Source organism: Epinephelus fuscoguttatus, linkage group LG13 (assembly GCF_011397635.1).
Source record: "Epinephelus fuscoguttatus linkage group LG13, E.fuscoguttatus.final_Chr_v1".
In the NCBI taxonomy this organism is placed as follows: Eukaryota; Metazoa; Chordata; class Actinopteri; order Perciformes; family Serranidae; genus Epinephelus; species Epinephelus fuscoguttatus.
The window spans coordinates 21,945,837-21,959,086 of NC_064764.1; the positions used below are offsets into that span (position 1 = coordinate 21,945,837).

The 13,250-nt window shown below is 39.3% G+C and overlaps 1 protein-coding gene across 1 annotated transcript in view; it reads left to right on the plus strand.

The window, feature by feature from the left end:
• The window catches only part of myo3b (myosin IIIB), an 89,770-nt gene that overhangs the window by 18,143 nt on the left and 58,377 nt on the right, over positions 1 to 13,250 (plus strand). Inside the window, exons 9-12 of the mRNA XM_049594820.1 lie at positions 5,076 to 5,141; positions 8,369 to 8,524; positions 12,188 to 12,272; positions 12,366 to 12,482. Coding sequence (XP_049450777.1) covers positions 5,076 to 5,141; positions 8,369 to 8,524; positions 12,188 to 12,272; positions 12,366 to 12,482 — 424 coding nt within the window. The remainder of the gene's footprint in view (positions 1 to 5,075; positions 5,142 to 8,368; positions 8,525 to 12,187; positions 12,273 to 12,365; positions 12,483 to 13,250) is intronic.

Consider the following 13,250-nt stretch of genomic DNA (forward strand, 5'->3'; position numbering starts at 1 on the left):
ATTTTCCCATCACTGCAGACAAAATGACGAGGAAAACGTGGGGTAAATTATGACTCCCGTATGAATTACTTTTTAAATAGGGAAATGTGTTTCACCTTTGGGCTTTTAGTGGCGGCGAGAGTGATTCATGATGAAATCAGAGAGATTCATCTGCACAGGTTTTGATCATTGCGAAGTTCTCGTTTTTTTCCCCCCGCTTCCTAATACCTTACAAAACCATTACCACAGGAGCCCCTTTTCTGAAGTATTGTCCTTGGGTAGTACATGTTTTATGAAACCATACAAGCACTAAAACATGCAATAAGCATTTTCATCATTCTGGTATTTTACAGTTGCACACAGTAATGTGTTTTCAGGCTCTGAAGGGTTCACTGTCATGTAGTTAATCTTGTTTGTATCATTCATCCTCTCTCAAACACATCTGGATAGTAAACATATACAAGACAAATTCACCCCACTTGTGATTCATGTTATACATTTTCTTATATGTTCAAGCAGCGTGTGGTCAGCCCTCTGTCATGGCACTATTTGACCTTTTTATGATGCTGTTCTTCTTCTTTCCTTTCGTTCTGTTCCTGCAAACCTCTGTAAGGTTTCACTGGACAGTCGCTTCCAAGCTAAAGATTTAATGGCTCTGGGTGAGGACCAAATAAACACATGGTGCTATCCCCACATTGACTGCAGGGGCTAGCAGCCATTATGTCACACTGTTGGTTGTGCTAAGGGAAACCTGCACAGGTGGAAATGCCTCTCGTTCCGGCAGGCTATAAACGATAAGCAGAGCTGTGATATCTGTCAGAGGGAACGCTGATGAGCTCCATGAATTAGGGTCACCTTGGTGCATGGTCTGTTTGTGCTTCAGAAATATCTAATACTTGATGAGCTGTGACATACTGCTGATGTTTAAACCCCAGGTCTATGATTCTGCTATTTTTTGGAATTCTAAGCTGAATCCAAGGATTTTGTGAATTTGCTTTTTGTTAGAAGTTAAAGTAATTCAGTGTGTTGCACTGCGTATGACAGATAGGTGATGTCCATGGTGACCATAAATGAAGGTAATGGAGCATGTCAGAGGGTAAAGTTGTAAAATCATCAACTGCAAAATTAATTATAGATACTCAAGATGAAGATGGTCTGTGATATTTAATATGTGGGAAGGTTAATTACTTGTACCAGTGCTGTTGAGGGCAAGAGTGTCCATGTAAAGTCACACCAAAGTGTGTGTAAGATGTTGTTGTAAAGGTTAGAGGCGATAGGCAAAGACGTCCAAGGTTGTGTTTATTCGTCCAGATCCCCGTTGATGTTAGCCACATATTTAACAGTATGTGTATCTGTCCGAGCAGAGGCCAGAACAAATGAGATAGAAGACAGAAGTAAATGATGGCTTGTCAGAGGTAACAAAGAGGGCTAATCAAATCATGAGGCTCAGGGAGAGAAATCCAGACCAGTGTGCTGGTAAGAGACAGCTCTTCATGGACAAAGCCTGAGTTAAAATTTGTGGAGCAGAACAGCCAAGGGTGAACGATATGATATGACTTTCTGGTGTTCCTGACACAGAATCTTTCTAAGAAGTAAAAAAAAAAAAAATCAAATTCAGAGTGAGCTAAAGTCATTAAATCCATTAATTACTGAACTATGTCGATATAGGATATTGCAGATTTATTGTCTGCATTAGATTAGATTAAATTAGATTTTTTTTTTTTAAGATTTTTTTGGGGCATTTTTAAGCCTTTATTTGATAGGACAGACAAGTGTGAAGGGGGAGGGAGAGAGAGAGGGAGTGACATGCAGCAAAGGGCCACAGGCTGGAGTAGAACCCGGGCCGCTGCTGCAACAGCCTTGTACGTGGGGCGCCTGTTCTACCACTAAGCCACCAACGCCCCACAGATTAGATTTTTTGATGATGGTACTAAATGAAAAGTTAAAATTATCCCAGTTCATGATCTGTACTGAATTTCATGACAATCCAGTCAATACCTTTTAAATCATTTCACTCAAGATGACAATTGTCAACAGGGGATAGTCCGGGGATCATAAAAATCAATAGGATTCATCTACTGGGGACAATAAATGTCTACAACCATTTCTTGGCAATCTGTCCAATATTTTTAAAAATATTTTGTTGTGGACTGATCAGATCTAGAGCGATGATGCTAACATGGCTAATAATTGAGGATTAGTGTGCATTTGCCTCACATGTATTTGTGGATCCTTTAGAAATTCTTTATTCATCAACATCTGGATGATACAATGGCGTCCCCTGGGATGTTTTCAAAGGGATGGCCAGATGGGGCCACTGAAAATCTTGAGGTGGCACACCAAAACGAGGAGCCGCAACAGAATTTCAGAAGATGCTATTATGCTGTTGCAGTATATAGGCTAGCTAAAAACAATTTCAATGTAAAAGTTAAGGGCTGCCACACAGACTCTCCAATTAGTTTCAATTAAATAAATGGAGTGGGGCCAGCGATTGTATCAGAGTGGCTATGGTCCCCCTGGCCACCTCTTGGCAGCGCCACTGGATGATTCTAATCAATAACTTGTCAGCATTTCAGTCTGTTACACAAGAACGTCAGAAATAATGCTGATGTGGAAACTGTGTGAAGTCTGTCAGTGTTTCTCTCAGCACATTTTTTTTGTGAAAACCTGTCATCTCTTTGCTAAGATTGGCATGATTTTCATTTTCTTCATTTCAATTTTATGTATGAAATGTCTGAAGTAATCATACACCTTAAAGGAATACTTCACCCACACTGATTATCTGTATATGAGTTACTCACTGTTCGTTGAAGTTGTGTGGGCAAGTGCATGCATTTGAACTGCTTTTGCATTAAGTTTTTGCAAAATGCATATGTTTGGAAAGCACTGAGCATGTGACTGGATAAATGAGACTTGGGTAATACATTGTAGGAGTTGTGTTAGGCTGTTGTTTAACGTGGACCCCATTTACTTCAGTTCATCAAGAATTTTCTTTGTTTTTGGATTCTTTGTTCACTATGGAGGCATGCATGAAAAACAGACTTTTCTTCATGAATTCAGCGTAACACAAGGTGAATAACTGATACACAAATGATCACTTTGTGGGTGCAGTGTCCCTTTAATGTAACAGATATTGCCTTATCAGAATCTGGTGCAGTCTTGACCTCTGACAAGAGATTATTGGCTGGTTGGATGATTTTCCAATTGTGAGTAAAAGCTTCAACATCTCCGTCTGTGATGATGTTATTTTACTGCTCTGTGTGGTGTCTAGGATTGCAGCATTTGCCGATGTAGCCGCCAAAGACATGATAAATGTAGCCGTAGTTCTACGTGTTCATGCATGTATGCACAAAGAAGTGCCGGTGCGCTGTCTGCAGTGATGGATGAGCTGAAATTTTAAGCGGGTGGTCCATTTGCTGAATAAGTCTTTACTTTAGACCCTTGTAGTCATTCTCTTTTAAGCCTGTGTAGAGGCCACTGTGTTTCTGCTTTAAGGCACTAAGTCTCTCTGTGTGCTGAAAAACAGGCCCACAACCAAGGGAATACATGAATCTTTCCCCAGTTATTATAAATCCTTAGCGCAGATTGATTTATTTGTAAGATTTGAAGCACATCACTGCTCCTCTCTTATTCTCCCAAGATGTCATCAGTAAAACTTCCCAACTGCACCAACAAGGTTATATAAGGTCATTTATATGTGCCTGGTGTATTGGACTTAAACTGTGGAGATCTGGCAAAGAAGCAGATTTTTATATCTCAGTGATGGTAATTATAATGATTCAAAACCTTTACAGGGCAAAGTGTCACACTAAGGGATTTCTTGAATGAAAAATAACAATGTTTTACTACATATGGGAAATGGTGGATTTATAAATTCTGTATGAAGTATTCAAATATTGCATTGGCCTGATTTTTGTCTCCCTTCGTGGCTTAGTTACAGCCGTCAAGTGCTGTTGACACCTCTGTGATTTTGCCTCAATCCACTCTGAGGAACGTCTGACAGTACACGCTCTGCCTGGACCTAGATTTGAATAAGCCACTTGTGTTTACAATATGAGCCAGCACTCTCACAAATACTGAAAGAAAAAACTGCCTGAATTTGCTAAGCACAATGAGAGCACTTGACAGTGTTATCAGCAGTGTGCTGCTATATTGACTTTCTAATGTATAAGCAGTATGGTACAACATCAAGGCAAGAACGTGTCTTCAGGCTCATATTAGAGGTTGCATTGAAGCAGTCAGTTACTGGCTTTGATCTGCACTTTGGAAAGGATTGCCTGTCTGAATCCTTATCAAAGACTCGACTAACTTAGTGCTGTGGAAAATGACAGATTTTGTACCCCAACATCCTCTCCTCCCTTCCAAAAAAAAAAAAGAGAAAAAAAGATGTTAAGTATGTTGTCGTTTAATGTGTAGTTGCATCTATCTCTGGTTTGTTTACGATAAACAAAATGAACCAAATTCAAATGTTTTTCATTTTACGCTTGAGATTTCATATTTACCTGTCTGTCAGCTTTGTGAAACAACACGTGCAAACTAATTAATACGGTTAATAAATGTCTCGAGCAGGTCTGTCACTGTTTGCCTGACAGTGACAAAAGGCTCAGCCTCCAGCTGTCAGACTCGCAGCTCGCTGTGAAGATGACTGTACTCAGGCCCGTCCAGCCTTGGCTGCTCATACAGACCTGCCTCCTGTCATCGTGCGCACTTGAAAAGTGTTAGCCTCATTATAGATGGCCTCCGTAAATGCTGCTGACAGAGGTATAACTAGCTCCCATAACTTTAGGCTCCCAATGGCAGATGCTTGCTGCCAGACAGTGGAGGAGCGGTTATCATTTGTCACTTTTTCTGTGGCTGCCACAGACCTGGACCCCGACCAGCTCGTCCTCGGACCAAAAACTCTCACAGGAGTCTGATGGTCACACTCTGCCTGCCAGCGATCATTTGTCAGCTAACTCTGGAGACGGGCTCAAAAAGTCTTTAATTTTCAGCGATGATCATGATGTCTTTTCAGCGCATTTAATGAACTCATTGTTTTTTTTGTTTTGTTTTTTTTTGTTTCCATAATGACTTTTGTATGTGTGATTTTGTTTCAGAAATCCCTCCCCAACATTACGAAATCCAGAGCAGTGGTGCAGAAGTTTTTGCCATTTCATCGGCCAGTAAGTGTCCTCTCACTTCAACCTGTCAACCTTTTATTTTCCAAAACTGGTTGTTAAAGCCACAACAACACTCAGTGTTCCAAAAAGAGCCCAACCAATACTGTATGAGATCAGGCAGAGTCTGATATTTCAGATTAACGGTACTTAAATGTATTTATTCATTTATTCATCATTAATACACTTTTTTGTTAAAAGTCCCTCATATTTAGCTAATTAAGACTATGGTTTGGTCAATAAATAATGATATGATATGTATAAGATATGTTTGGTGCAAATATTGGGGTAGAGTGGGATGGTTTTGGGCTTGGGTAGGGGGAAAGGTCTGCATTTGTATATACAGCACAATGTACAGTAATACCATCTTTCACCATGCTGTGTGTTCATGGGGAAAATCAAAGTTAGCTGTTGTGAATGTGCCTGTAAATACAAAATTACAGTGATGGAAATTGCCAAAAATATGTGTCGGGGCAGGATATTAAAAGTATATTAAACTCCAACTTCAACTGAGCGTCTGTGTACACTTTGCAAGTCAGTAAAAAACACAATAGCAGAAAAGAAGACACACAGTATTACATATATAAATGCACACACTCACACATAGACTAGTTATAATGTTAATATGAAAACAGGCTCGGGTTAGTAATTTAAAAACACAGAGATCATACAGTGTAACTAACAGGAAAGAAAAAGAAAGTTAACATCAAATGCACATAAAAATGCCGCCTGTAAGTCATTTATTGCTGCAATGTGCTGCACTGAAATTCATTTTGGTGTATCCACCTACATTTGAGCATTAATGTACACCATGTCGCTATTAATAACACAAACATGTCAGTATCATCACGGTCAATTACGTGTGATATGTGGTAACACGAAATATGTTAAATGACGGTGTGTTTGATACAGTGTTGACCAGGGGTTTAATGATACTTTGATCTGGATTGATATATCGATTCCATGATCGATCCAGTATCATCGATGCAAAGTGAAAACCACTACATATTGTCATCTTTAAGATGCGCCTTTATTTTGAAATTCCCACGGCACATCTTCCTAAACATTCAAACAGTGCTAGCGACCTAGCACCAGGCATGCAATGGTCAGCAGCCAAGAAGAAGACAACGAGGATATTTACTGATATCGTCTCATATTGATGACAGGCCTCTGAATTGAATCAAATCTAAATCACATTATGGCACACTTAATGACATCGGCAAATATCATAATGTCTAAATAATGGATATAATATCGTATTGTGATGAAACTAGTGACAACCTGGTTCTCCTGACTGGCAATATTATTTTTATTATTTGAGAAGAGTTTCATTCATTAAATCTGATTGCAAGACAGTTAAATGTGTGTGTTGAACACTGTTACTGCTGTGAACCCAACTTAAGATGATAAAAATTCACATTACTTTCTTGGTGCGATGTATCTGACCAGCTCCTGTTAAGCCAGTTAAAACTGTATGTGCGGAATGAAATGATAAAACATACATGGAGATTTTTTTTTTAATCAGGAACAGCTGAACATTAGATTTAGTACATTGTCAGCAGGCGGGAATGTGCATGTTAACATGGAGGGAATTGAAATTGATATTTTATAGCCAGATTCTATCAACCCTCTTGTCTTTCTGTTCATTGACTTTCATTTGTGTAAATCTGCCACAGAGGAACAAACTAATTCACCTGAGTTATCAGTTCTATCTGAGGCCCAGATAACTTATCATTTCCTCCACTGTGCAAAGCTAATAATGTCAGGGGTGGCTTGTAATGGTTGCTCAGAATATACAACCTTAATATCCACGGCGCAGAGGTGTGTGAGTCTGAGCCATAATGAGAAAATAAAATTCAATTTGTGTGGAGAATTATTTGTGTGGGTGGACATGGTTTCCAGCTAACATTTATGTTGTGGACTTACACTGAAATGCATTAGCTGAAAAGGAGTAATTGAAAAAACAAACAGACCATCTGCCTTGAAGGTCTGGTGGCTTTTTGTGTGTGTGTGTGTGTGTGTGTGTGTCACTTGAGTTATTGATTGGTCAGGACAGAGTCAAGGCGTATTACCCCTTAAAACAGCCAACACACACTGTAATGATATTAGTTTTTGTACTTTTTACAAGTGTAATTGCAATTTTTCATTGGATACTTTTTGGACTGCAGCTCTGTAATCTGTGTTAATGGATTGTGTGATATCATATCAGGAATAATCTCCCTGAACAAAGCCCAGCAGAGTTCAATGTGGGGAGGCTGGACAATGTTATCAAGCTTTGCAGGCTGTTTGTGAAGCCTTTTCAGCCTTGTCACGCCTGTGTGTGTGTGTGTGTGTGTGTGTGTGTGTGAGGTGGGCGGGGATGTTTTCGGGATAATAAATCCATCACCAGTGTCTGCACTTGTGCAGCCAGAGAGCTGACTTCTGTGACAAAGTGGCCTGCCGTTCAGCATCCCGGCAGCACAGCCTTGCTAATAGCAGCAACCTCTGCTTAATGTCCTGACGCTAATGAATTCATGGAATTAACTTTCAGAGCTGAACAAACTGATAAAAGAAACAGAATTCCAGTGTAGATTAGGTAGAAGGAATTAGATTGGTGTTTTTCTCATATCTCGCCTCTGCCTGCAATTGTTGGTGTTTACACATACATTCACATTAAAGTCTTTAGCTGACCAAATGATTTAACTGTACAACTGTGGATTGCTGATGGATGCATCATTGAGTTCATTCGGGGATTTCAAGCTTTTTAATTTATCAAAACTGTCAGAAATTAAAGCCAGTTTTGTTCCCCTGGGTGTCTGGAGCCAAACAGTCAATATTTTGCAACCATTTGAATCAGCAGTTAACTGATGCTGAATTGTAGCCACGGGCCAGTCTCACAGAGTGACTTCACCTATTGGCAAACACTGCACATTGCAGATAGGACTCATTGCTGTGCCATAGCGGGGCTTGTTTGGACTCGGGGACCATGGTGATAGTGACCATGTGGTTCTCAGATGGACAACGACAGATTAGTGACCCCAGAGTTAAAAACACACGGAGCTCCCTGCTGGGTGCGAGCGTCTGTCAGAGCTGGTCCAGACGAAAACAGATTTCTACAATGTTCAGGTGATCGCACGGTTCCTCCTCAGCTGCTTAATTCTCTCTGATTTTGAAGTGGAAAGAGGATAGATAATATTAGAGCCTTTATGTGTCTGACAGTGCTCAGAGCTTCTTATGTTTTTGTGATTCATAAGGTGTCTGATAAAGGATTTTGAAGCACGTCCATCCGTGACCCACCTCCTGGAGCATCCCTTCATCAAGCAGGCCCACGGCAAAGATGTGGCACTCCGACATCAGTTAGCTGCTCTCATCCAGGAGCAGCAAGAACTGGGCTGCAAAACCAAAACCAAGTAAGTCCCTTTGATTTGACATTATGAAACTGCACAAGAAATAATACACTGCAATGGCAAAGCTGGTTCTTCATATCGTGCTGTCTGTTGCAGCAGATGGGCACTAACTGAGTGGTAGTGATACTCTTTCTGTCCAGTAGGGGGCAGGGTCTCATCTTCTTACACTCAGCAATGATGATGAGCCCCAGTAATGGACATTACAGTATGTGATTAAAGAGAAGTTAGGGGAGTGTGACTAATTCAGAGGGAGTGATTGTGCTGACTAACCTGAGATTAATAAATGCCATTTAGGCCAGTGGATGTAGCAACCATCTGATGGGGAGTCTTTAGTACAAAGCACTTCCCCACCTGTGTGATTAAACCAGTGTTGGAGTAAATACTCTGTTCAAGATTGATTTACTTTGTGAAATAAGTGACATTTCAACTGCGCTGCCTTCCTTTTGCTCGATTTTGAATGGTATAATTCTGGTTATTTTCTTTACAGATTATAATAGCAGCTACTGTACATGTTCCTTGATAAATAAATATATTCAAGACAGAGAGAGGGATTTGATGAGCTTTTATCCTAAAATGTGTGATGATGAATAGTTCACCCAGACACTCTCATGGCAGCGAATGACAGAGCAGAGAGTCCCCCGTTATTTACTGGAGAAATACTGACTTTGGCAATGCTTAATCTTCATTATAAAGGAGTTCGCTGAACCTGCCCTTGACTGAGAGTCTTGATGTTGTGCCAGCTCTGTTTACTCCCGAGAGTGTGCAGAGTCGGTGCCTGAGCCTGATCCTGAATTCCTGTCCACAGTGAAAGTGGATAATGGGATTAGGAGCTTGTAGGGCGAGAACTGGGCTCGCCTGGTTTAGTCTCTCATGCCACAGATCAGCACACAATGACTCCAGATAAGAATAAAGACATAGAGAACTTAAAAGTAGCTGCCGTAGGTGGAATCGTGTGATTCACTTCAAAGCAGGAGAGAGGTAGAGGCTAGAGGTCTCAAGTCCTTCACCAAAGGGACACGATGACGAGTATTCACTTTAGGGGGACCACATATCGAGCTTTTGACTTTATTGCTGCAGTGCTGAATTTACACTATATTCAGAATAGAAAATGAATACAGAGCAGAGGAGGAAACAATTCCTAACCTGCAGCTTGAATATTGTTATTCATGCCATGATTGATTATTTATTAGAATAGAATATAGATACATCCTGTGAATTAGATTTCTTATTGTTTTTGCTGTTTGGAGGTTCGAGAAGTTTGGATGCTTTTCAAAAGCTTCAATATAAAAGACAAGGTTTTGTCTGAATTGTCAACAAATGTCATGATTTAAGAAAACAAAAACAGTTTGCTAAGCCTGTCTTTTACTACTTTCGGACTTCCCGACTCTGTGACATTCATCCTCAAGCACTGTCATACCTACCAAAGACACAAATCCTAACAAACAAATATGTAGCTCAATTTTTTAAAGCAACTAAACAGGTGGGCACTGTCATTTTTAGCTAACGTTATTCAAAAAGGAGAAGAGCTGCAACATTTATTGAATGGTTGTCAACTATTAAATTAATCACCAACTAATTTGATGATCAGTTAATAAGTTTAAAATATTTTCTTGGCTCCTTTATGACAGTAAATTAAATACTTTTGGGTTGTGGCCAAAACAAGACATTTGAGGATGTCATTGTGAGCTTTGGGAAACACTGATCAATATTTTTCCTCAACTGTCTGATATTTTATAGACAAAACACCTAATCGATTAATCACAGGAATGATCTACAGATTTATCGACAATGAAAATGATAATATATTCAGCTCTATAAAGCAGTAAACAGTGCATTTGTTTCAGCAGTGGACTGATACACAGCTGGTGCTCAGGAGCTTGTTGTACCCACTCTACTTAAGTTAGCTTAGTTCATAAGTGGAGGTTTAGACATCACCAAATTTAACTTAACTTGGTCACTGAAAAATATAGTGAGTGTACTTCATATTGCATTTTTTCCATGCATTTTATAAGGTAGTTAATGTGCATTTCATATTGTATTCTGTACCATTCAGTGTGTACTTTCTGTTTTCATTATGTAACTTAAGGCACCTGCACTGGTAACCTGCACTTTACTCGGTGGCTACTGTAATTTTTATGTAGTATTTTGTATTGTGCAGTATGTACATACTGCTTCTATTATGTTAGGCATATGGATTTACTGTAGTCTGCATTGCACCTTGAATTTTATTCTTATTTATTATGTCTACTTGTTGTGTGTAGGAATACAGATGGAAATTAGCATTTCGCTAAATCTGGTTCAATCATGTTTTCATTTCTATAAATGATTAATGTCATAAATTGAATTAACTAAACTAAACTAAACTAAAAGAGGCTACACAACACAAACTAGTTTTTAGGAGAGATTAGAGATTAGTTGTTAAGAAATATTCAAACCCAGTAATGCTAAATGTATGTAACTTGCATATCATGTAGCTGAGCTAACGTTAACCGTCAAAACTACTGTTAGCTTGCTATGTAAAATGGATAATAGGAAATATAGTCAACATATCTGGCCCAACACTCGCAAAATGCTGTTTAATAAATACATAAGACTGAAACAATACAATATAACTCAAATTAAAATATGTTACGCTATTTAAGTTAACGTTAGTTTGAATGACTAAGCGCTTTGGTTACGTTAGCATGATTTACTGTTTCCCACTCATTCTACGCCGACTAAATATGAGTTAACCAGAAACATAATTCTGCATTTATACATGTTTGAACAAAATAAAGTCACACACACATTTATAAAGGATTCAGTCAACTTCATTATATGACAAGAAATATTTTCTTAAACTTTTATTTTTGGCAGTGGTGCTTCAGTTTGTGACTTCCTGTTTAGATAAGCTAACTGACAAATGTTTTCTAGCAACAAATGCGCACATCATTTAAGTCTAAATCATTTGAAGCTAGCTAATAGTTATAATGTAGGAAGGACTTTATCCGCAAATGTAGCGTTTGATTTACAAACAGCTGGTGCAACCCAGTCCTGGTGGGTATTGACAGCAGCAGGACGACACATGTAGGACTGACGTGTAATAAACCACAGTGCCCATGTTCATTGTAATGATACTGAGTGCAACTGTGTGACTCACTGGTGTTTTTTTGACAATAATAAAGCTCTTTAATGCAGGCATACATCAGACTTTAGCTACTCAGCCATCCGTTCACTGTTGGTTTTCATGGGATTTGATGAGAAATATAGAATATCACCAACCTTACCATTTAAATGTCATAGAAATGTCTCAGTCCACTGCACATTCGGAGTCTACTGTGCATTTGCACGCATAAAGCAGTCGGCACTCACAGACACAGCTCTCTTTAGCTCTCTTTCACACACTCTCTGGTGTCCCCCGAGGTTTTCCATAGTCCCTCTGAGGCAGCTGGCTGTGCATTGACCTCTGCCCACTGGGGCTCATTGGAGAGTGATAGGTCAAAACGCAGATGAAGTGCAATCACAGCCTGTGATAATGGGAGATGTGTCCCCTGGGAGAGCTTTAAAGGCTTCACACAAACCTTGGAAGTGCCTGGGTCTCACATCCAGCCAGTCAAACTACTGCTTCTCATTTGGTGGTCACTTTACAGCTTTCTGAGGCATTATCATGTCCTTGGCTTCATACAGGCATGAGCGGATCAATACTCGTAAAACCCTCTTAATAGAGAGCTGTCCCGATGATGATCTGGTAAACCTGGAGTTCTTAGATGAGGTAAGATTTAATATGTTTATCTCATCGTGTATTGATCCCTCCAGGGCACATTGTTCTTGATAATATGTGTGTTTTTTATCTTATTTTATTCAGGAGACAATAATCAGCCATCTTCAGAAGAGGTATGATGAGCTGCAGGTGTACACTTATGTCGGTGACATCCTCATCGCTCTCAATCCTTTCCAGAATCTCAGTATCTACTCTCCCCAGGTTGGTTATGGACCAGTCACACAAATGTTGTGAGTGGTTTCCCAATCACAGCGAATCAGAGTGGTGATAAATGATTGATCATCAGTCATATCGCTGGTCCCACCCTGGTGGATATATTATACTGTATGTGTGGGGCTTGGTTTTTATTTTAATATTATTTTGCTTGATGAATTATCAATTTAATTCAAAACATTGAAAACCTCATACAAGCTGAAAAACAACAAACATATGGCATAAAATCTGATGTTAAAGATACCATTTTCAATCACAATCACTATAGTTGACCCCGGGGTTGGCAATCTTTACAATCAGAAAAGCCATTTTTGCCATTTTATATATATATATATATATATACACATATATATATATATACAGTACAGGCCAAAAGTTTGGACACACCTTCTCATTCAATGCGTTTTCTTTATTTTCATGACTATTTACATTGTAGATTCTCACTGAAGGCATCAAAACTATGAATGAACACATGTGGAGTTATGTACTTAACAAAAAAGGTGAAATAACTGAAAACATGTTTTATATTCTAGTTTCTTCAAAATAGCCACCCTTTGCTCTGATTACTGCTTTGCACACTCTTGGCATTCTCTCCATGAGCTTCAAGAGGTAGTCACCTGAAATGGTTTCCACTTCACAGGTGTGCCTTATCAGGGTTAATTAGTGGAATTTCTTGCTTTATCAATGGGGTTGGGACCATCAGTTGTGTTGTGCAGAAGTCAGGTTAATACACAGCCGACACCCCTATTGGACAAC